This window comes from Schistocerca gregaria, chromosome 4 (genome assembly GCF_023897955.1).
Source record: "Schistocerca gregaria isolate iqSchGreg1 chromosome 4, iqSchGreg1.2, whole genome shotgun sequence".
Classification (NCBI taxonomy): domain Eukaryota; kingdom Metazoa; phylum Arthropoda; class Insecta; order Orthoptera; family Acrididae; genus Schistocerca; species Schistocerca gregaria.
The window spans coordinates 423,501,933-423,525,495 of record NC_064923.1 but is presented as its reverse complement, the minus strand read 5'-3'; the positions used below and the strand labels follow the sequence as shown (position 1 = coordinate 423,525,495).

At 45.4% G+C, this 23,563-nt stretch overlaps 1 protein-coding gene across 1 annotated transcript; it reads right to left on the bottom strand.

The window, feature by feature from the left end:
• Positions 1 to 2,466: 2,466 nt before the first annotated feature.
• LOC126267759 (AF4/FMR2 family member lilli-like) lies at positions 2,467 to 21,690 on the bottom strand. The gene is made up of 3 exons (XM_049973063.1): positions 21,628 to 21,690; positions 21,311 to 21,462; positions 2,467 to 2,800 (listed from the first exon to the last, which is right to left on the bottom strand). Exons 1-3 carry the CDS (start codon positions 21,688 to 21,690, stop codon positions 2,467 to 2,469), a joined length of 549 nt encoding a protein of 182 aa, XP_049829020.1.
• Positions 21,691 to 23,563: the final 1,873 nt, after the last annotated feature.

The window sequence follows — 23,563 nt, the reverse complement described above, 5'->3', positions numbered from 1 at the left end:
TGTGTTCATATTCTTTAGGATTTAGCGTTTTCTTAAGCTCAGTAACTGGACTACACTCTAACTACAAAACACAGCCCTGTACAGTAACACGCTCTCTAAGCGCATTCAAGGTGTTAGCTGGACATTTGTTACACCTTTGGAACTCACAAGTGATCCCTTCCGCTGATTTTATGGCATGTTATGCAAGCACGAACCGCCGTGCTCGACGGTCCCTATCCGTCTGTATATGAGGTCTGTGTAGTCTTGATTTAGCTGCGGTTGTTTCTTCACGTTTCCACTTCACAATCGCTTCACCAACAGTCGACTGCAACAGCTTTCGCGTAGTTTGAAATGTCCCTGATGGATTCTTTAGTACGAAGACATCCGATGACCAGTCCACATTCGAAGTCCCCTCACTGGTCCATTCTGCTGTTACCGCTTCTCTGCTGACAACACAATACTCCCCGTCTCTTTTTATAATGTCGGATACGTCGCTGGTGACATCTAGTGGTCAGTTCCGCATTACATACTTACAATCTGTTGGTGTATTTATAATTTAATGAATTGCATAATAGAACCAACCATATGTGTTGTAATAAATATTACTCACAAAGAACTCGTTTCGGTATAATGACTATCTTAAAGTCAATGATTAATGTCATATAAAATTTAAGGACGTTTCCTTAACGTATATGGGTGGTAGCTGCAGTACCAGTGTTGAACAATGGGTACCACATCTGCCTAGTACGCTAGTCGGCACGGTAGCTCAGCATGTTCGATCAGAGAGCTGGTTAGCCTCTGTAATAAAAAACTGAGTGGAAGGATTAACAAACGAGCCTTAACGGATGTCATGTGACTTCCGCAATGACCAAACACAACGACAAAAAAAAAGTACGCGAAACGACCTAGTACAAATTTCAATTAATTGATTCAGCCTACAATATTATCGCAGATGAAAATGAGACTCAATATATCTCACGAATATCAACTGTGTATGGTTAAAATACATAATTCCCTTAGTTGTCTAAAATCAATCACGTGTTTGACACCAAAGAACCTTCACTAAACTTAATGTAGTATTAATCCATGACATGAAGATGGTCGCTTGACCACAGCTAGTTGTTTGTAGAGTGTACCCTACTTACTACTACAGATTTTCGTGGTGTCGTCATACCGTCCTCGAACTACACTGAACCTCACCTGTTAACAGAAGATTACATTTTTGTATTATTATTATTATTATTATTATTATTATTATTGTTGTTGTTGTTGTTGTGGCCTTCAGTCCAAAGACTGGTTTGATGTAGCTCTCCATGCTGCTCTATCCTGAATCTCCGAGTAACTACTGCAACCGACATCTTTTTGAATGTGCTTACTGCATTCAACACTTGATCTCCCTGTACGATTTTTACCCCCCACGCGTCCCTCCAGAACTAAGAACTAAATTGGTGAACTCCTGATGCCTCAGAAACTGTCCTACCAACCGATCCCTTCTGTTAGTTAGGTTTTGAAATAAATTTCTCTTCTCCCCAATTCTGTTCCCTAAACCTCCTCATTCATTATGTGATAGAGTCATTCTTCTGTAGAATCACATTTCAAAAGCTTCTATTCTCTTCTTGTCTAAATTGTTTATCCTCAGTGTTTCACTTCCATAAACGGCTACACTCCATACAAATACTTTCAGAAAGGACTTCCTGACACTTAATTTTTACTCGCTGTTAACAAATTTATCTTCTTCAGAAAAGCTTTCCTTGCCATTGCCAGTCTATATTTTACACTCTCCCTACTTAGAGCATCATCAGTTGTTTTGCTCACCAAATAGCAAAACTCATCTACTACTTTAAGTGTCTCATTTCCTGATCTAATTCGTTTAGCATCACCTGATGTAATTCGACTACATTCCATTATCCTCGTTTCGATTTTGATGATTTCATCTAATATTCTCCTTTGAAGATACTGTCCATTCCGTTCAACTGCTCCTCCAAGTCCTTTGTGGTCTCTGACAGAATTATAAAGTCATCGGCAGATCTCGAAGTTTTTGTTTCTTCTCCCTGGACTTTAATTCTTACTCCAATTTTTTTCTTTTGTTTCCTTCACTGCTTGCTCAAATACAGATTGAGTACCTAGCACTGCGCATAGGCTAGAACCCTACCTCACTCCTTTCTTAACCACTGCTTTTCTTTCGTGACCCTCGAATCATATAACTGCAATCTGGTTTCTGTACAAATTGTAAATTGCCCTTCCCTCCCTGCGTTATATACCTATGTCCCCTTTAGAACTTGAAAGAGTGTTTTCCGTATTCATATTAATTTTAGAGGGAGAAAGGGGAGACTATTAAAGCAGAAAATCTTGTTAATCCTGCTTTTAATATTCGAATCACTTTTCGAGGGAGGACGGCGAGACTGCTAAGGCAAATGCCATAAACAGTATCGGCTGTGACGCGATACTGGCAAATTTCCCTCCAGGTTAACCCGTTTACTCTGCACTCTATTTTGTCGTCGGGTTAGCGCGTCGCCCGGAGCTTCGCGGAAGGGCTGCAACCACAGGTGGCAGGAGGCTGCCCGGCGTCTTTAAGTATTCTCGTGGGCGCCCCTTTTTCTTTTTGGCGCGGCCCGCTCGTCGCCCGGCGCTGTATAGACGAGGGCCTCTCAAAGCCCGCCGCACAAGTGCCGCGCCGCGGGCTGCGCCACCTCTCTGCTGCTGCTGCTGCTGTTGCTGTTGCTGCCGCTGCTGTCGAGGACTGCCACGCCCCCTCCCAGTCTCAAAGCCGCCACTTGCCGCCTGCGCCGAGCTCCCGGGCGTCGTTTTTACCACGGCGGGCCTGACAAGAGCAGGTCCTTTAATGGCTGCTGCTGCTGTTGTTTATGAAACGACTAACGCCTGAGATAAAGCTCCTTACATGAACGAGTTTTGTAATCACTGGAACAAAGCTGGCACAGTAGTCGATAAAAGCAATGTAATGTCTCTGTTTTTTCTGCTTATTAAGGAGCAATTTATCATTCCCACATCTAAATATAAAATAGATTTTCTTACCTACGATAAAGGAGAGCAAAGGTTCACATTAGTCTCTGCATGTTCTTTTGCCACCCTCTTTTCGAAGACGGAGACTGTGCCAGAGCCATTTGAATCTACAGTCAATATGTAAAACTATCGACGATTCGGTTACTGCTGCAAGTCATTTTCTTCAGTTTGTTTTTGCTTACTGCAGAATGAGAAAACTTTGTTTCTTGTATACCTGCAGACGTGGCTGTTATCTAATTCTGATAGGCTGTTGAGGACGAAGGGGAGGGATGTTGGAAGTTCTTTATTGGTGTTTGTATTATTTCTTTTCATTGGTGGAAACCCGATATTTTGATTAGTGTTTGCATTACTGCTTGTGACTGATGGAATTCGGCGAATGGGAACCAGGCGGCAGTTGTAACGTGGCGTTGTTTTCCTGGTTGCTAGCGCCGGCTGAGGTGCGCCAGTACCCTATGTACTTGTGGGCGCTGCGGTTCCCCCGCGCCTGTGTGTATTGCTTCACGTGAGCTGTCGTCCCGTGACATTGTTATCGCTGGCAGGCGAGACGCCGTAAGTCGGCACCCGTCTTCTCTGTTCACGTTAGCGAGTCGCTTGGCTATTTCTGTTGCTCTCTAATCTTCCTCTTGGAAGTAACAGACTGTTTCGCCAGTTCATGAGCTTCACCAAAATCAATCAGTTTGCCGCTCTCATCCTGATGTTCTGGCACCGCTGACCTGGTATGTTGTCTTAGTCGGTTATATCTTTCGTGTTCAGATATCCGGGTGCTGAAGAATCTCTCCGTCTCGGCTACATACATGAACTCCAGCAGCATGTAGTTTGTCAACTGCATTTTTCGTTGGGCGAAGAACATCTTCTATTCTGTTCCTGCTTCTGAAAATCGGCTTGACGCCTGCTCGGTGGAGAATTTTGCCCATCCGTTCAGTGACACCTTGAACATACGGTAGTAGAGAGATGTTTTGTGCTTCCTTCTGCTCTCCTCTATTGCCTTCACTCTTTTTCGCCATTGTTTTGATAATAAATAATAAACAAAGAAAAATTATATTGACTGTCACAATGGCTGCAGAAGCCTACGTTTATAATTTAATTCTAGTTTCTTACTGAAAGTAATAAGATGTTTCTTGTTTACTGCTATGCAATTGTCAGATACTATATGTACGCGGAAGTGGTGGAGTAATTAACATCACTACAAGAGAAAAGATCAACTTAAATGCAAGTATACTCGGAATAATGTTATGAATCCAGGAAAATAACAGCACCTAAATAATTTGAAAAATTACTCATTGTCTTCTTTGGGTTACTAATACAAAATGATTTTGTATTCCCAGAAACATATTAACCCTTAACATACCAAGCAGTGTCCCTCACGAACCCGAGAGACTGATTTTTGGTGATACTGATATAACTGTAAGAATCAATTTATTCTTGATTTTTTATTTGGCTTCTGCATCTCTCTAATATATATATAATTAGACCTATAATGCACCCGTTTAAAAAATATTTAAAAAAATAAAAACACACTTGGGGTCCTGGAAGGATCCCCCTTGGTATGTTTACGATACACTTTTGATGGACGTATTTTTTTGTCATTTTTCATAATGTGAACGCCACCTTGGTAAACAACGCTGACGACTTATGTTCGGTATGTTATGGCTTAACAAAGGACCAATTAAGTATTTTATTGGTATGGTATTTCAAGTCCCAAGTGACAGACGACAGGACACATAAATTGTAATTTATACGAGACAAATTAAATAAAAAGTATTACCAACTATTAATAATAAAGACGTACGGTAAAAAAAAATTACAATTTTTTCATCTCCAAAAAAGCGAACCACCTTCTTTGAATATTCAGTCTTTCGACAAGTTATACACTTTCCTCCAGTTTTTTATATCTAGTGCTAACGTTTTCATGGTTCAAATGGTTCAAATGTCTCTGAGCACTATGGGACTTTACATCTAGGGTCATCAGTCCCCTACAACTTAGAACTACTTAAACGTAACTAACCTAGGGACAACACACAACACTCAGCCATCACGAGGCAGAGAAAATCCCTGACCCCGCCGGGAATCGAACCCGGGAACGGGAAGCGAGAACGCTACCGCACGACCACGAGATGTGGGCACGTTAACATCTTTGCGTAACAGTACATAACTGTTGTATTATGCTTTTGACGGAAGATGAACACAATGTAATTTCTTATAGAAAAGAGATATTTTTATGTGGTATAATTACAGTTTAATAATTTTCGAATGTCCGTTACTTGTACTGTGAATCCTTGCTTCTTGCAAAACTTCGTGATTCTAGGTCAACGGGAAGTACCTTATAGGTTTTAATGAGCGAGACTGCGAGTATCAAAATACGTGACTTAGAAGCTTAATTTTTTTACACCGTCAGGAGACCGTAGACATTAGTATGTGACATGTATTTGAACTTAATACGTTCACTCGTTCCTGAGAAAAAGGGGTCTTAGTAGGCGGACAGATAAAGAGTGACAAAAATTTATTTCTTGTGACATCATTATACATTACAATTTTCGGGTGTTTCCTAACCTTTTACTGCCAAATCTGGCTTCTTGCCAAATTTCATGATTCTACCTGCCACAGATGCCCAGTGTTGAAGTCAGAATGCGAACACAGGTGAACGAGCTCAAACGCCGACAAGGTAAATTCTCGAAGAGACTCGACGATGAACACACCTTTAGCAGGTGCTAGGCGTCAGTAATGACGCTGCTGAGGTGGCGTGGCACGCATTTCCAGAACGAGGACGAGATTACTGGCGAGATGGATCGTTTTACGAACAGGCCAAAACGCAGGCTTCCGCAACCTAGGTCTCCATCAAGTCATCTATTGTAGGAGAAAAACGGTAGCATTCAATGGTCAATATGTAGAACAAGCCTAGCAGCATTACTTTAGTTTCACGATCGACTAAAAATTTCAAATGATGCTATTTTGTTCTAGAGACCTCTTCTAGTCTCAAGAATTTATGACGTACAAACGGGGACTGAAGCGACGAATGAAAATTTGTAGTAAGACTGGGATTCGAACCCAGGTCTCCTGCTGAGTGGCCAGGTGGGCTAACCACTACGCCACCCTGGCACAGTGGCTTTTCGCAACTGCACGGATTACCCTAACACGACTCCCTCAATCGAAATTCACGCCTTAGCCCACTTGGTATTCCACCTGAAGTACCTGTGCCTGTGTTTCAGGCTGGATCAACCGTTTCGCTCGATGCTGAGTGCTATATAAGTACAGTTAGATAGCCTCTGCAATGCTGTTCAAGTTTAGGGGGAATACCAAGTGGCTGAAGCGTGAATCGGAGTTTGGATTGAGAAGGGACGCGTGATTGGGTAGTCCGGTTGCAATTGTGCGTAGTTGTTAGCGCATCTGCGTGATAAGCAAGAGACCCGATTTCGAATCCCGTCCTTGGAACTAATTTTCATTCGTCGCTTCAGTCTCCATGTACACTGATGAGCCATAACATTACGACCACTGCCAACCTCGAGGCTGTATGCTGCCTGGTGTAGCTGATGGCACGTGACGTGGAAGTGTGTGAGCGGAGCAGAGACGAATGGGGAATCATTTTAGAGACGATAAGTGTCGCAAATGCGGAAATCTTCCGACAAAAACGAGATTGTTGTGGTACGGTGCCTGGGAGCGAGCTTCTCGGAAATGGCGAAGCTGGTCAGCTGTTCGTTGGCTTCTGTCATGAGCATCCATGGAAAATAGCTGAAGACCGCTGAAACGACAAGTAAGCGACGTGTTGGATATCCATACACAATCACAGAACATAGGGATTCTTGCCCGCAGTCTAAGGTAGGATACGGAGCGATCTGTGGCATATCCGCTGTTACAGGCACAAGTGTTTTGGAGCACATCGTTCAGCGCACAGTGCTGTACATGGTGTTCCGCAGCAGAGGACCCTCAAGTGTTCCCATGTTGACCCAACAATGTCGTCAATTGTGATTACAGTGGGCACGAGAAGATCGAGATTGGTCAGAAGAGCAATGGCATCATGTCGCCTGGCGGGATGAATCCCGTTTATTGTTAAACCAGGTCGATCGACGTATACAGATACACTGTCATCCAGGTGAGCGCCTGCTCGAAACGTGCAGTGCGCCACGGGTGCAGGCCGGTGGGAGAAGTATTATGCTGTGCGGAACAGTCACCTGGGCTTCCATGGGACTGGAGTAGTAATCGAAGACAACGTGAACATTATTAGGGACCACCTGTAACGCCTTATGCTCGATGTCAGCGGTGGCACCTTCCAGCAGGATAATTGTCCGTGCCACAAGGCCAGAATCGTGTTACAATTGATTGAGGAGCGTGACAGTCACCTACCATTAATGTTTTGGCCATCAAATTCGGCTTTACTGAATCCGATTAAACCCAACTGGGGTGGTATCGGGTGCCAGCTTCGCGCTCCCAAACGAACCAGCCGTAGAATACGAGAAGTGTGTGACCTGTCGCGTAGGTACTGGTGGCGTGAACCTCTGGAAACATCAAGTACTTGTCGAATCCACGGCACGTGCAATCACTACTGAATTGAGTTCCGGAAGTGGATCAATATGCTTTTAAGTAGGTGGTCATAATGTTTTGACTCATCAGTGTATACATCTTAGTTAAATACACTACTGTCAATTAAAATTGCTACACCACGAAGGTGACGTGCTACAGACGCGAAATTTAACCGACAGGAATAATATCCTGTGATATACAAATGATTAGCTTTTCAGAACATTCACACAAGGTTGGAGTGGCGACACCTACAACGTTTCCAACCGATTTCTCATACACAAACAGCAGTTGACCGGCGTTGCCTGGTGAAATGTTATTGTGATGCCTCGTGTAAGGAGCAGACATGAGTACCATCACGTTTCTGACTTTGATAAAGGTCGGATTGTAGCCTATCGCGATTGCGGTTTATCGTATCGTGACATTGCTGCTCGCGTTGGTCGAGTTCCAATGACTGTTAGCAGAACATGGAATCGGTGGGTTCAGGAGGGCAATACGGAACGCCGTGCTGGATCCCAAGAGGCTCATATCACTAGCAGTCGAGATGACAGGCATCTTATCCGCATGGCTGTAACGGATCGTGCAGCCACGTCTCGATCCCTGAGTCAACAGATGGGGACGTTTACAAGACAACAACCATCAGCACGAACTGTTGGACGACGTTTGCAGCAGCATGGACTATCAGCTCGGAGACCATGGCTGCAGTTACCCGTGACGTTGTATCACAGACAGGAGCGACTGCGATGGTGTACTCAACAACGAACCTGGGTACACGAATGGTAAAACGTCTTTTTTTGGGATAAATCCAGGTTCTGTTTACTGGGTCATGATGTCTCATCCGTGTTCGGCGGTCAACGCACATTGGAAACGTGTATTCGTCATCCCCATACTGGCGTATCACCCGGCGTGATGGTATGGGCTGCCATTGGATACACGTCTCGGTCACCGCTTGTTCTCATTGACGGAACTTTCAACAGTGGACGTTACATATCAGATTCGATCCCTGCGAAACCCAACATTTTAGCAGGATACTGCACGACCGAATGTTGCAGATCCTGTACGGGCCTTTCTGGATACAGAAAATGTTCGACTGCTGCCCTGGCCAGCACATTCTCCAGATCTCTCGCCAACTGAAAACGTCTGGTCAATGGTGGCCGAGCAACTGGCTTGTCACAATACACCAGTCACTTCTCTTGATGACTGTGGTATCGTGTTGAAGCTGCATGGGCAGCTGTACCTGCACACATGCCATCCAAGCTGTTTGACTCAATGCCCAGGCGTATCAAGGCCGTTATTACGGCCAGTGGTGGTTGTTCTGAGTGCTGATTTCTCAGGATCTATGCAGCCAAATTGCGTGAAAATGTAATCACATGTCAGTTCTAATATATTTGTCCATTGAATACCCGTTTATCATCTGCATTTCTTCTTGATGTAGAAATTTTAATGGCCAGTAGTGTACGTACAACCAAAGAACGTACATAAATGCTGGGTTCTTTCTTCCGTGTCACTTCTGGGGCTGCGGTAGCACCACAAGAAAATAAAATAGAAACAAAAGGGCTGTCTTTGCCGTGTTCTCCACGCACAACTGCGACTAAGCGTGGCGTTATCTGGCGAGGTCTTGGGCCGGCCGTACAATACACAGGGCAGGGTGGGCGCCACTCATGTGTAGCGATGCCCGGCCTTGCGCCCTGTTCAGCAGTCCGTGTGCGGCGCCCCCAGTTCATCAAAATGCCGCTGCTGCTCCCGAGCGAGTCCGCTATTTTTTTCCTCCTCCTTTCTCTCCTTTCTTTTGTCCCCCCTCCCGCTTTTTTATTTTCATCCGACAGAGTATGGGGGTGGCTGGGGAGGAGGAGAGAGGCGAGACGCCACGACAGGGCCTGCCCGAGCGAGCGCGCGGGGCTGCGGACCGGGCACGGGGAGGCTTAGTAGGCAAGTTTTCCTTTTCTCTTTCTAATAACAAGGATAAAAGATCCCTGGCGCTCGGTCGAATACCAATAGCGCCGCTGCGGGAGCGGGCCAGAGGCCGACGAACCCCGCTACGTCGTCGGCGGCGATGTCGACGACTCCCCGCGGCGGGCGGTGCGCGCCTACCGGCGCGGCTAAAGTGCGTTCCGCGATACCCGGGGGCCGCGACCCGAGGCCTGCAGGGGAAGCGAATGCGGCTGCGAATGGACGCCGCGAAAAACTGGAAAAGAGGCAGCGAAAAAAAGAAAAGGTCGGCATGCACGTAAGTGAAAACGTCTGAACGAAATTGTAATGCGCAATAAAAGCATTATCATCCTCATCATCGTCAGCTATTTCATACTCAATCCTGAACAAGTGGACCTCTTAAACTCAAGTGCATTCCAGTTGTAAAGGAACTGCTCAGCGTACCTCGTTTTCAGCAAAGTATCGTAGATTACGATACACCATATGCTAAAGTATTTACCTTCTTGATGCATCACTGACATAACACTCATTCTATCCTACAGTTGTTGCATTCATAAAAATTTAAAACTATTTGTATCTTTTTGAAAATCATTTCGATCATATCGATACTGTAGACATATACTTGGATGTAAAGATCGGATGTGCACTTGGGTGGTAAAAGTTGGTGGTTAGCGATGTGCACATATACAGATTGTGGTTGTATCGCGTGCACAAGATATAAAAGGGCAGTGCATTGATGGAGCACATGTCCATTATAATTATCCGGGCTGTTATGCCGTGGTCGGTGTGATGAATTCTGTGTCAATTCCGAACGTTTCGTCCCCCTCTGCGGAGGAAAACTTCACTGGGGTCTGTAGCTTGTTGGAAAGGCCAACACACGCTCTGACTCGCTACTGACTGCCGCTAAATTCCGTGTCCGCGTGTTGGGAATTGACACAGAATTCATCAACCGACCACGGCATAAAAGCCCGGATTATTATAATGGACATGACATTTCCGGCCGGAAAGTCTACATTTTAGTATTGGTGGAGCTGTCACTTCTACTCAAGTGATTCACGTGAAAATTTTTCCGACTTGGCTATGACCACACGACGTGAATTAACAGACTCAGAACGCGGAATGGACATTCAACTTCGGAAATTTTTAGGGAATTCAATATTCCGAGATGCACAGTGTCAAGAGCGTGGCGAGAATACCAAATTTCAAAACTGGTAAGGCAGGCCAACGGGCTTCAATTAACGAGCGTGAACAGGAGCGTTTGCGTAGATTCGTCAGTGCTAACAGACAAGCAACATTGCGTGAAATAACCGCAGTCCATGCCACGTACGACGAACGTAACCGTTAGCACAGTGTTGCGACATATGGCTCAAATGGTTCTGAGCACTATGGGACTTTACATCTGAGGTCATCAGTCCCATACACTTACTTAGAATTACTTAAACCTAACTAACCTAAGGACATCACACACATCCATTCCCGAGGCAGATTTCGAACCTGCGACCGTAGCAGCAGCGCGGTTCCGGACTGAAGCGGCTCGACATATGGAATTAATGGGCTATGGCAGCAGACGACTGACGCTAGCGCCTTTACTAACCGCACAAAATCGTTTGCAGCGCCTTTTACTGGACTCGTGACCGCAACTGGAAAACCGTGGCCCGGTCAGATCTGTCCCGATTGCAGATAGTGAGAGCTGGTGATATGGCCTGAATGTGGCGCAGACCCCACGAAGCCATGGAACCAAGTTGTCGAAAAAGCATTCTGCAAGCTGGTGGTGTGGACTGTGTTTACATGGACCGGAAAGGGTACAACTGAAACGATTATTGATTGGAAATGGTTGTGTTCGCCTACTTGGAGACCATTTGCAACCATTCATGGACTCCATGTTCTTAACTATGGTGGAACTTTTATGAATGACAATACCCCATGTCACTGGGTCATAACTGCTCACGATTGTTTTGAAGAAAGTTCTGGACAGTTTGAGGGAATGATTTGGCGACCCAGATCACCCACCATGGGACATAATCGAGAGGTCAGTTCGTGCACAAAATCCTCCACCGGCAACACTTTCGCAATTACGGACGCCTATAGAGGCAGGCAGCATGGCTAGCATTTCTGCACGGGACTTCCAATGGCTTGTTGAGCCTATGTCAAGTCGAGTTGCTGCATTACTCCGAACAAAGGAGAGTCCGACACGATATTAGGAGATATCCCATGACTTTTGTCACCTTAGTTACACACACACACACACACACACACACACACACACACACCTCTATACTGCAATTTTATGTATCGCAGCAGTTGTTGATTCGCGTGTGTGACAAGTAGGAAACAATCTGAGCCTAGTCGTTTCGTGCGTCAGTAGCAGTTGTGTGTAGGCGTTGTTGGTTGGCCTCTGGAAACAAGTATTGCTCAGGTAAGATGGAAAGACATGGGTGAAAGCATGTTGAGCTGTACTGAATATTGGTTGATGTAAATGTTTTCTTCGAATTATGCAAAGTGTTATGAGATCTGAGCACTAAACAAACATTTGAAGAAACTGAAGTGAAATCAGGGTCAGATCCTGGAGAAAGTGTCATCACTTCTGCCTCTAAGCTGGCCCTAGGTTGTGTTTCATAAATAAACAGCATAGACGCAGAAGTGATGACACTTTCTGCAGGACCTCACCATCATCTTGCAGGACAATGCTCACGCACGCACAGTGCAAGCTGTTACTGATTTGTTTGACTGATGGGACTGCCGAGTGCTATACCACCTACTGCACTCTCCCGACTTACGCCCCCGTGAGTTCAACTCGATTTCTAAACTGAAGGAAACACTTCACGGCATTTGCTTCAGAACTGCTACAAATTCGTCGGTCAATAGACCGCGCCTCTCGAACTGTCAACATAACTGGCAGTGCTAAGAGTATCCTACGACTTCCACATCACTGGCAACGGGCTATACACAATGCTAGTGACTACTCTGAAGTTCAGTAAAACTTTGAAGCCGGCCACGGTGGTCTAGCGGTTGTAGGCGCTCAGTCCGGAACCGCGCGAACGCTACGGTCGCATGGATGTGTGTGATGTCCTTAGGTTAGTTAGGTTTAAGTAGTTCTAAGTCCCATAGTGCTCAGAGCCATTTGAACCATTTTTTTAATCTTTGAAACACGTATCTATTATGTACGAGCTGTAAATAAGTAGTTACCAATATTAACGTTCCAACCCTCGTAGGTACATTGACGTATATAGGATAATAGCCACATGTGTCATGTAGAATATTAACGCACATGAATTCAGTACGAGGAAATTATCCAGCAGATAAGAAGTGTGTTGTCGAGTCAGGGCTATTAAATGACGACCACCGAGGCATAAAAATAGTTACGTAGCCAACGGCCATAGGTCAGAAAGAACTGCTTACTAGATGAACAAGAAAGGAATTTTCCAGACCGCACAAATTAATTCGAACGTTCACGTCACACTTCGAAGGGGGGAGGTCTTTTGTTATCTGAGGGGTACAAAACGTCCTGCACCGATTAAAAGGGAGAGTTTGGTCTCTGTATTGATTTCAGTCACTAGAATTATCAGTCGTCAACAGTATCATCTAAGCTAGACGAGTCGAATTACAGTAGGGAGAAGCTTGTAGCCAATGGACGAAGGTAAATTATAAAGCATTTTGAGCCATTAGTCTATTTTGTACACAGCCACTACAGTTAGGCAAACTGTCGTCCAGTGATAGGCGCATATAGCAGCAGAGAGACGCTGACATATGCTGACTAGGTACTGGATGAGTTTCTATGCTATGTAGTGCAGTGTTTTACGCTGTAAACAGTCAGTTATATATTATTTCGTATGGTAGCCGGAACAAACTGCAACTCCAAGGAAGTTGATGATAAAAGCTGGACGCTTCGCCAGCTCTCTGTGATCTTCTATTCAGTAAAGATTAAGTGTTGAGCATGTGTGCAAAAATAATATCTGCTATACTGATCCCAAAATTCCGAACAAGTGCGCTTCTTTCTATCTACTGACTTTCTACTAACACTCCGGCACTTATCAGAATGAATCACTCCCGTTGACCTTCATCTGTAATTCGACAGCGACGTACAATCCTTTGCCTTCCAAGTCCCTGATGATGATAGTGAGGCACATCAATGTCCTTCCACAAGACGGCGACCAAGACGGGTAAAACTTTCTGTGTATTCATATGAGTACAAGAATAACGCCTCCGTATACGACACTGTATGCGAAAAGTGCCAGGTTTCCCAGTGATTCACTTTCATCTGAAACTAAGTTCGCCTATAACAGGCTGGGTATGTCACTTCTAAGGTCAGAGTGTGGCAATGGAATGCCGCGTGAAATACGACAATGCTCTGGTGTTCAAAGCAGATTTTGGTTTGAGACAGCTTAACTGAACATTGGTGTTATACTGGAAACAATATTTATTTCGTACGATTGTGCATCTTCTTATCCTGATGCTACGGAAGGTGGGCAGAAACGTGGCAATGAATGCTGAGCAAAATAAAAAGGACAGTGGGGGAGAGAATGAGATGCGGCGACGGAACTCAGAGGAAAACAGCGTAGGAGCGGGGTAACTGCTGCGTCACTCTCCAGGGCTGGGGGTTGGGGGTTGGGGGCTGGGGACGCCAGACGGGAAGACGACCCGGCGCTACTTTCCTCTGGCAGCGTTCATTCCTGTCAGAGTAAACAGACATCAATCACTGGCGAGATGTGCTCACATCGGCGGAAGTGGAAACTGATTGCCGCGGGCAAGAGACGGGGGCGCCCGGAGTGTTCACGTTGCCTGTCTGAGTACTAGTGGGAGGGAAGGGGGGGAGGGAGCTTGAGGGGGCGGAGAGGTGGAGGTGAAGCCTATGGTTCAGGGAGGCTGGCAAACGTGCTAGCCTGCAAGAGCAGCCATCTGTTAGCTCTTCCAACACACTGACGGATGACTGTAATCGACGATTTTGTTTTCTCGTGTCTTTTTTGCTGAAAACAGAAGTTTAAGAGCAATGAGGCAGGACACACACCTTTTTTTCAGATTTGCAGCCGTTGGTGCATCGCACATAAATCTTCTGGTTTGTGTCCTACGATAATGGACCACTTGGACTAAGTCCTATTTACAGGGAGCTACTCTTCACTTTCTCCGCCTTGATCCGGCTCATCCAGTCAGTGATTGTGCAAGTTCATGATTCATCGAGCATTTCTGATACACTGTGCGTGAGCGTCACGTATCTCCCCGATCAAGATCTTTGGAAACCAGACGAACATTCGTTGGGGGTTGTAGTTTCGACGATGTCAAATGAAATTTTTGCACTTAACCTGCATTTATTCTGATTTTTTTTTTGTTTCAGTAAAAGTTACGGTTTTTTTAAAATGAAAATGCACCGAAGTACTTAATGTTAATATGACGGTATTTTCTAACGAAACACTCGATAATGACTTAAACAAACTATTTGTGAAACAGATCAGGAGTCTACATAAATACCAGGAGCGTTCAGTAAGTAACGCAACACACTTTTCTCGGCCAGTTGCCGTTGAAAAAAATGAGGAATTCATTGTGGGACATCGTGGTATACTCTCTTTTCAGTTATTATAGTTTAATAAAGTTTCGATAGGTGGAGGCGCTATACATAGCCTTCAAAGTGGCGTCTACAACGGAGGTGCGTTTCAAGCAGAGCCGTCATTGAGTTTCTTTTGGCGGAAAACCAGAGCATCGCAGATATTCATTGGCGCTTGCGATGATCTGGCAGTGAACAAAAGCACTGTGAGTCGTTGTGCGAGGCGTGTGTCACAATCGCAACACGGTTAGCGCACATCCCTACGATCTATCGCCGCAGCTCCACGGCACACAGCTGTGATTTCCGCAATATTGGAACGTGCGAGCATTCCCATTCAAGGTGATCGATAGACGACAATCAAAAGCGTCGATACACAACTGGACCTCTGTGTTGGTAGTGCTGACGCACTCGTCCTTAAGTTGGAGTGCTCATTCCTGTTGTTTGGCCTAATGAAGGATGCAGTCCGCGGCAAGGGGTACGTGGATGATGGGGAGGTTAATGATGCAGCGAGACGTTCGCTCCGACTCCAACCAGCAGTATGATACCACGAAGGCTTACAGGCCCCACCAGAAAGGGGCGTAAGATCGTCGTATTGAACGGAGAGTGTGTTGAAAAGTAGGGCTTTGTAGTCAAAAGAGTTGGAATAAGATGCTAAACTTATCGAACGCCCGAGAGCTAACTGGAAAAATGTCACCTTCATTTTCTAAATTTACGGATGTGGTGCCCGCTATGAAGAAGATTTTTACAATGTAGGCTTTTTGTTCGCACGTGAGCAGAGTTTTTCTTGTTTTCTCAGTTTACGGTAGTCGGAGTTAGCGTATTGCAGTAACGTGAAGCATTATTCGACATAATATGTGATGGAGCACAGGCTGTTGACTGTTGATAAACACGTAAAACTTTATGAAAAGAGGGGAGGTTATCCAATAATAAGTACGAGGAGATTGTGATAGCAGGCCGCTCTGGCCGAACGGCTCTAGGCGATTCCGTCCGGAACAGCGCTGCTGCTACGGTAGCAGGTTCGAATCCTGCCTCGGGCATGGATGTGTGTGATGTCCTTAGGTTAGTTAGGTTTAAGTAGTTCTGAGTTCTAGGCGGCTGATGGCCTCAGATGTTAAGTCCCATAGTGCTCAGAGCCATTTGACCCATTTTCCTCTGTGATGCGACGTCATTAAGGATCAGCACTGTGATTAAGAATGTGAGTTCAGTAATTAAGATGAACAATACTGTGCCAATATTGCCAAGAAATAACTGACTTGGCAGTAAAACTGGACATCGTAATGCAGGTATAGCCCGGATGACTTCACTGCGAGATGCACACGAATGCATGGATACGTAAATGTTCAAATAATCACTTTTCCTTCTTACACCTTGATTATATCTCGTCTCGAATGTACGACTGCGGATATCTTTACTATTATCGTTCTTTACCGAAGGAACATAATTCCTTGAAGCGATGCAAGTACTATGGAATGAGAAAGGAGTTGTTGGTAGTGGGAGCTGAGGAGCGTCATTTCGGTAGCCAGCGTCTGCAGGAAGCCACCCAGTGGAAGGACTGCGATGGAGCACTGGCGCGAGCCATCTACCTGTAGACGCGCTGCGAGAGCATGTCAGACACGTAGCGCTGCGCTTCTTGCGTGTAACTGTTGCTGTCGTTTCGCTCTTGTCAACCATAAGACTAGTTAGTAGTTCATTTCGTTTCTGATGTTTTGTTTTAGTCTTCATTGACTTCTAGTTCATTTCGACTGTGTCCACTATGATGAGTGGTGCAATTTCAGCACTTGAAAGAAAACGGAAGAGGAAAAGCGTGCTACATAGCTATAAAAATGTGCCTGGATTCTCTAGGCCATCCTGTGTTCAACTGTCGCAATTATTACAAGAGAAGAAAATGTGCAACATTATGGAAACTACTCTTGTCGCTTCTGTATGACGATTTTCTTAGGGGCAGAAAATTTTCATTGCCTACAGTGCTCAAAGATAGAGGCTTCAGCTATCAATTATTAATGGACGTACTGTATTAAAAGACAGGAAAGATGCTGCTGCAGAGCAGATCAAATCTATGCGGATCATCATGGGAATGATATTCAAAAGCATTACGTGTATAGATGAAATTTGGTCTAATGTCAGTCATTCATTGCGTAAAATTTGGATTGATAAAACTCCAAGGGCACACTGACAATGTCAGTCGGTAAAGGAGAGCGAAATGTTCTTTTACGTGGAAGTGGATTGGAGAGTTTTGTGTCAAATCTCCTGTTAGAATTTCTTTCGAAAGTGACAGGCGATTATCATGAAGAGATGAATAGTTTCTCAGAAGTGGTTCAAAACATCGCTTGTGATAAATCTCAAAAGGCCATCGGTCACCGTTACGTTTAACGTCCTGTATCATTTAGCTGTTCGTGATATAACGCCGACTGTGGCAAAAAAGGACGAACTTACTTCAGTGTTTGTTATGACGAGATGTGAATCTCAAATAAAATGTGAAGAGTGCTGAATCGCTTCAAGCTGTGACACACAAAAAAAAAACACACCACAATTTCGATCTGTATTACGCATACAAAAACGACGTGCGTGCTCTCGCGGTTTTTGTTTTTGCCGCTTGAGTACGCGAGTAGGGCACCGGATACCGTCAGGCGATGCTGCCGCTTGGTTGCGCAAAGTGTCAATGAAACTCATTCGTCTCACGTACTATAGGTGAAAGTTTAGAAGGAAAGAATGCAGTGTGGGCACACTCGTAATCTGTCGCCTTATCCAGTTTCGCTAACGCGTTCTGCTCGATGGATGGCGCTCTCGCCTGGTATTCAATAGCCTCGTGAAACACTGAACGTCGATTTCTCGAAATCTCTTGAGAAGCGCACCGTACCAGAGCATCATTTTCTGTATGCCGTTATATACCGGGTAACTATAATTGAACTGCACCTATTCGCTAAGGTCCAGTGTGGGCTACAATTATCGTTTGGCAGCGAAACTTGGTACATTTTCTAATCCTTAAATGCGGAACATATTTACCCTGGAAAACAAATTAGTTTCAGTTGTGGCCACTAGGTGCAAATCAGGCGTTCTTGTGCTGGTATGACATCCACATTGACATTTGAAAAGCGCTGCTGTGAGTGAAGAAAGCGGCTATCGAGAAGAGACGCCGTGCGCTATTAGTGAACGGCAGCAGTTACGTTGCTGCACTCAGAGAGTATCGCCAACTGAAAATTTGAGGAGAGGCACAATGTCATTTAATGGTTTAAACAAGTTGACGATGAAGTTCAAAAACACAAGTGAGCTTTGTGTGGCACTTGGAAGAGAAAGGCATCCTATCCCGATGGAAGTTATTGACGAGTTTGCTGTTGCTGTAACTGACCACGCAGCATATGCAATATCACGAGAATCATCCACCCGTGGTCAACAGTACGAAAGTTTTTCGGCCTAGCTTTACACTGGTACCATACAAAATCGAGACGGTGGAGCAACTGAAATCCCCTGATCTGCAGCAACTTTCTGAATTTGCTCTTCGGTTCCTAGCACGAATCGAAGTTGATGACATGTGACCGGGCAATATTCTATGGAGTGAGGGAGCACATTTTATATAACAGGGTGCAGCGAATACAAAGAACTGCCGAATTTGAGGTACTGTGACCTGTGACTCAAATGGGCTGTCAGGTGTACCGTAACGTGTGCACGTTATCGAGTCCTTCTTGCACAGTACGTGATTCTTGCTTTTAAAGAGCTCAACTGCGTGGAAACTATTGTTTTCTTGCAAGATGCAGCAACGCTTCATCTCAATCTCCCAGTGAAATATCTACTTAATGCAACCTTCCACGAAAGTGTTATCTCCATAGATTTTCCAGATGCCTGACCTGCAAGATCGTCTTATGTGAATCCTGTTACTTTTGGCTTTGGGGATATCTCGAAGAGCGCATTTACCAGCGACACGTTTGGTCTCAGTATACAAGAACACGTTGTCCCGATTCCACCGGAACTGCTCCCAGCTACTATTTTGTACTCGTTATTTTACGGAAGCAGCACCTTGTCGACCTGTCCGGTGCACATACTGAACAAACTGTGTAATCGGTGGTTAATAATAAAATCAACATTATGTCTTTCACACATGTTTGACCCTTCCTACCCACGTCCCGTTCTTAATATATTAAATATGGAGAAATGTCTATACGTCTTTCTTGCATCACAGCGTCCAATTTGCACCTGGTGGCAAAACTTTGAACTGATATTTTTCCAGCGCAGAACGCTTCGCATTAACGCAGCAGAATATCTCTCAAGTTTCGCTGCAACACGATAATTACAGACCGCACTGTCCCCCTGTATGTAATTGCAAATCAATTACACTGAGGCGCCAAAGAAACTGGTATACGCGTGGGTATTCAAATACAGAGGTTCATAAACAGGTAGAATAGGGCGCTGCGGTCGACAGCGCCTATATAACGGGTATCTGACACAGTTGTTAGATCGGTTACTGCTGCTACAATGGCAGGTCATCAAGATTTAAGGGAGTGGTGTTATGGGACACAGCATCTCCGAGAGAGCGATTAAGTGGGATTTTCTCGTACGATCATTTCACGAATGTGCCGTGCATATCAGGAATCCGGTAAAACGTCAAATCTTTGATATCGCTGCGGCTGTAAAAAGATCCTGTTACAAGGAGACCAGCGACGACTGAAGAGAATCGTTCGACGTTACAGAAATTACGCAAATTTTAATGTTGAGCCATCAACAAGTGTCACTGTGCGAACCATTCAACGAAACAGCATCGATATGGGCCTTCGGAGCCAAAGGCACACTCGTGTACCCTTTATGACTACACGACTGAAAGCTTTACGCCTCGCATAGGCCCGTCAACACCGACGTTGGACTGCTGACGACTGGAAACATGTTGCCCGGTGGGACAAGTCTCGTTTCAAACTGCATCGAGTGGATGGACGTGTACCGGTGTGGACACAACCTTATGCATCCATGGACCCTGCAAGTCAGCAGGAGACTGTTCAAGCTGTTGGAGGCTGTGTAATGGTGTGGGGCGTGTGCAGCTGGAGTGACATGGGACACCTGATACGTGTTGGTACGACTCTGACAGGTAACACGTACGTAAGCATCCTGTCTGATCACCTGCATCCATTCATGACCACTGTGCATTCCGACGGACTTGGACAATTCCAGCAGGACAGTGCGACACCCCACACATCCAGAATTGCTACGGAATGGCTACGGGAACACTCTTCTGAGTTTGAACACTTCCGCTGGCCACCAAACACCGCAGACATGAATATTATTGAGCATATCTGGGGTGGTTTGGAACGTGCTGTTCAGAAGGGATCTCCACCCCCTCGTACTCTTACGGATTTATGGACAGCCCAGCACGATTCATGGTATCATCTTCCTCCGGCACTACTTCAGACATTAGACGAGTCCATGCCACGTCGTGTTGCGGCACTTCTGCGTGCACGGTAGGTACTACACGAGATTAGACAGGTGGCTGGTTTCTTTGGCTCTTCAGTACCACTTGGTACCTTAATCGTGCGAAGGATAAGCAAATTCCGTGACCTTTTCGGTGTGTGCTTCCCTTGTCTGCCAAATTTATTGGCAGAGCTCACATGCAACTTTTAAAAATATTTCGCAATAGCTGATGCGTTCAGAGTATTGTACAGAGCGATCTGGTGAAACGTCCCCTTAGAAAAATTTATACTCCACTGTGCTTAAACTGACACACAACAGTTTTTAGCGCAATGCAATCTGACTTTCAATAATCCCTACAAGAGAATGGCCCTGACTAACATTAACCTATATGTTTCACAAATCACTTACCTCACAAAAATCTTCGTTACTCGAACTACTGCAATACAGCGAGCGCCACTACTGCCAGCTAACTAAAAGATTCAAACTACGGAAGTCACTAACTACTGATAGGCACAGTTAGCAAATGAAAGATATTAATAGAGAACAAACAATGTATTTACCTTTATAGTCATAATATATATATCAGTTCATGACACCAATTCTTACAAATTTCAAAACTCCGCCATCTCTCTCCCCACGTCCACCACTGCTGGCGGCTCACCTCCAACTGCGCAACGCTACGCGCTGTTAGCATCCAGCTGCCGCTGCCCAACACTACAATGACAGACAACAATGCAAACTAAACACAGACTGCGCACAGCACAGCCAGTGATTTTTCATACCGAGCGCTAAGCGGCGTTACCAACAAGAAAACCTAAACAGCCTACTTACACTGGTTGGAAAGACGTCTCCGGGAAACTCCACTAGGGTTTTGCTCATCCGTTGGCTAGATAATTTATTAAACAGATGTTCCTGGAGAGGGAAAGTGAACTTGGAGGATACGTGAAGTCGAGGGCCTGTCGGCGTCCTCCCACGGCGATGGGATTAGTGCCAGAGGCTGGTCCGCCGGGCCGTGAGAGCAGGGCGGAGAAGGATGCAGCGCGGATGGGACGAGCAAGTTTCTGGTCGGCCGCCTCGGCCGATACGCCCGCGCCCTATGAGGAAACTTGGCGACAACTTTTACAGAGCTTGACCGATGAGAGCGCCTCCGGGCCGGCCCAACGCAGCGGCGCCTCTTCCGGGAACAGACGGGCAGCAGACTGGAGCGCTGCCAATAGGGTCAGCACGTCACGCCGGCCCGGGCGTCTCCCGCAACTTACGGAAAATATTCCCGGTACAAGAGGTGTGCCAAATCGGTTGCTCGGCGAACTCTCGAAGGTCATTACAATGCGCGACTCGCACTTAAAGACTCTGAAATGCACTCGTCCCGTATTACGTATTAAGACACCAGGTGGATATAATTAAAGTGCAGTTACCCATAGCGATCCTAAGTGGGTTGTATTTACCATATGATAGCGAAACTTGGTAGGTACCGAACCGATTTAAGCTGGAAAAAATTAGTTCCATTTTTGGCTACCAGGTGAAAATCTGGCGCTGTGGACGCAAGAAAAACGTATACAGGGTGAGTAGCGTAACACCCCCCATTATTACGCGGGCTATTGCACGTATCGACAAGCGGTGTTCGGCGAATCATAGACGACTATGGGCACATACTTTGGTACATGCACAATAATCAGAACGTTTATATTAACCGAGATAATGAAGCAAGTACATGTCTTTTTAAATGGGACGCAATACTCTTTTTTTACCATCATTCGAACGCTCTGGAAAAGACGCGTATAGTGATGTAACGCATGTTCCTATTGTGATTCAAATTTCGCTTAAAAGACGGTGTGAAATATTGAACGATTGAAGTTCGAGGCGGTCGGAAGCGGTTGCAGACTGGAAACACGCCTCGCGCGATCCGCAGGCCGAGTTCCCGTGCTCTATGCAACATGGCCTATGCTACAAAGGTAAATCCTCATCCGCCCTCTTTCATGCAAAGTTTGAATCACAATAGCAACAAGCGTTACACCACTACACGCGTCTTTTCCAGGGCGTTCGAATGACGGTAAAACAAGTATAGCGTCCCATTTTAAAAACATGTACTTGCCTCATATCTCGGTTAATATAAACGTTGTGATTATTGTGCATGTATGTGCCCCATAGTCCACTATGATTCGCCGAAAACCGCATGCCCATACGTGCAATCGCCCCTGGAATAAAGGGGGTGTTACGTCTTACGCGACTCACCCTGTAGAAACTTTCTCATACATAATGGATTAGCATCTAGACACAGGCGCAAAAAGTCAAACAAGTGCGAAAGGCATAATGTTGATTTTATTATTAACCGCCACTTGGACAGTTTGTTCAATGTGAGCACCGAGTCGTCGATGAGATGCTGTAAAGCGCCAGATATGCACCTGGTGGCCAAACGTGGAACTATTTCTTTTCAGCGTAAATCGGTTCGGCGTTAAAGGGTTAGTCCAGACTGGACCTCTGCGAGTAGCTGCACTTTTATTGGAACCACCCAGTACATATTTCAATCAAGCGTTATAGAATTTAAATTATGAGGGTGCATCTCGAATGTCTTCCACATAGATTTAAATAACAGTAACCATTTTTGAAACTGTTGTATAGAGTGATGTTTTTGCAACAGGTTTCATCTTGAAATGCTGGTTAGCTTCGTGTGGTAGGCGTTGTGGGGCGTGGCGTGTACGCAGTGAAGCTCATAGGCTTTCAGGAACCTCAGTACTTGGAGCTGTTCCAATTTTAGGTTCCAGGTGCAAATCTGGAGCTGCGACACCTAGAAAGACGTGAAATACTGTTTCCATATGTAATGAATGAGGAACAGCACGTGGGCAGGTAAGGTCAAACAGTGAGGAAGGCGTAATGTTGATTTTATTATTAACTGCCACTTGAGCACGTATTCACTATGAGCACCGGAGACGCCTATGAGATGCTGTACAGCGCCAGACTTGCACCTGGTGGCTAAAATTGAAACTAATTTTTTCCAGCGTAAATCGATTCTGCATTAACCCACCAGCCCACAATGGACCTCCGCTGTAGCTGCACTTAAATTATAGCCACTTGAGCACGTATTCACTATGAGCACCGGAGACGCCTATGAGATGCTGTACAGCGCCAGACTTGCACCTGGTGGCTAAAATTGAAACTAATTTTTTCCAGCGTAAATCGATTCCGCATTAACCCACC

What these genes read in the sequence shown, in the direction of transcription:
- LOC126267759 (XM_049973063.1), bottom strand. Translation starts at nt 21,690, where the DNA reads ATGACCTTCGAGAGTTCGCCGAGCAACCGATTTGGCACACCTCTTGTA. An exon ending in TTGTACCGGGAATATTTTCC is followed by an intron (nt 21,463 to 21,627) that starts GTAAGTTGCGGG and finishes GTTTCCTCATAG; the next exon opens with GGCGCGGGCGTATCGGCCGA. An exon ending in CGACAGGCCCTCGACTTCAC is followed by an intron (nt 2,801 to 21,310) that starts GTATCCTCCAAG and finishes TGCTCTTGTCAG; the next exon opens with GCCCGCCGTGGTAAAAACGA.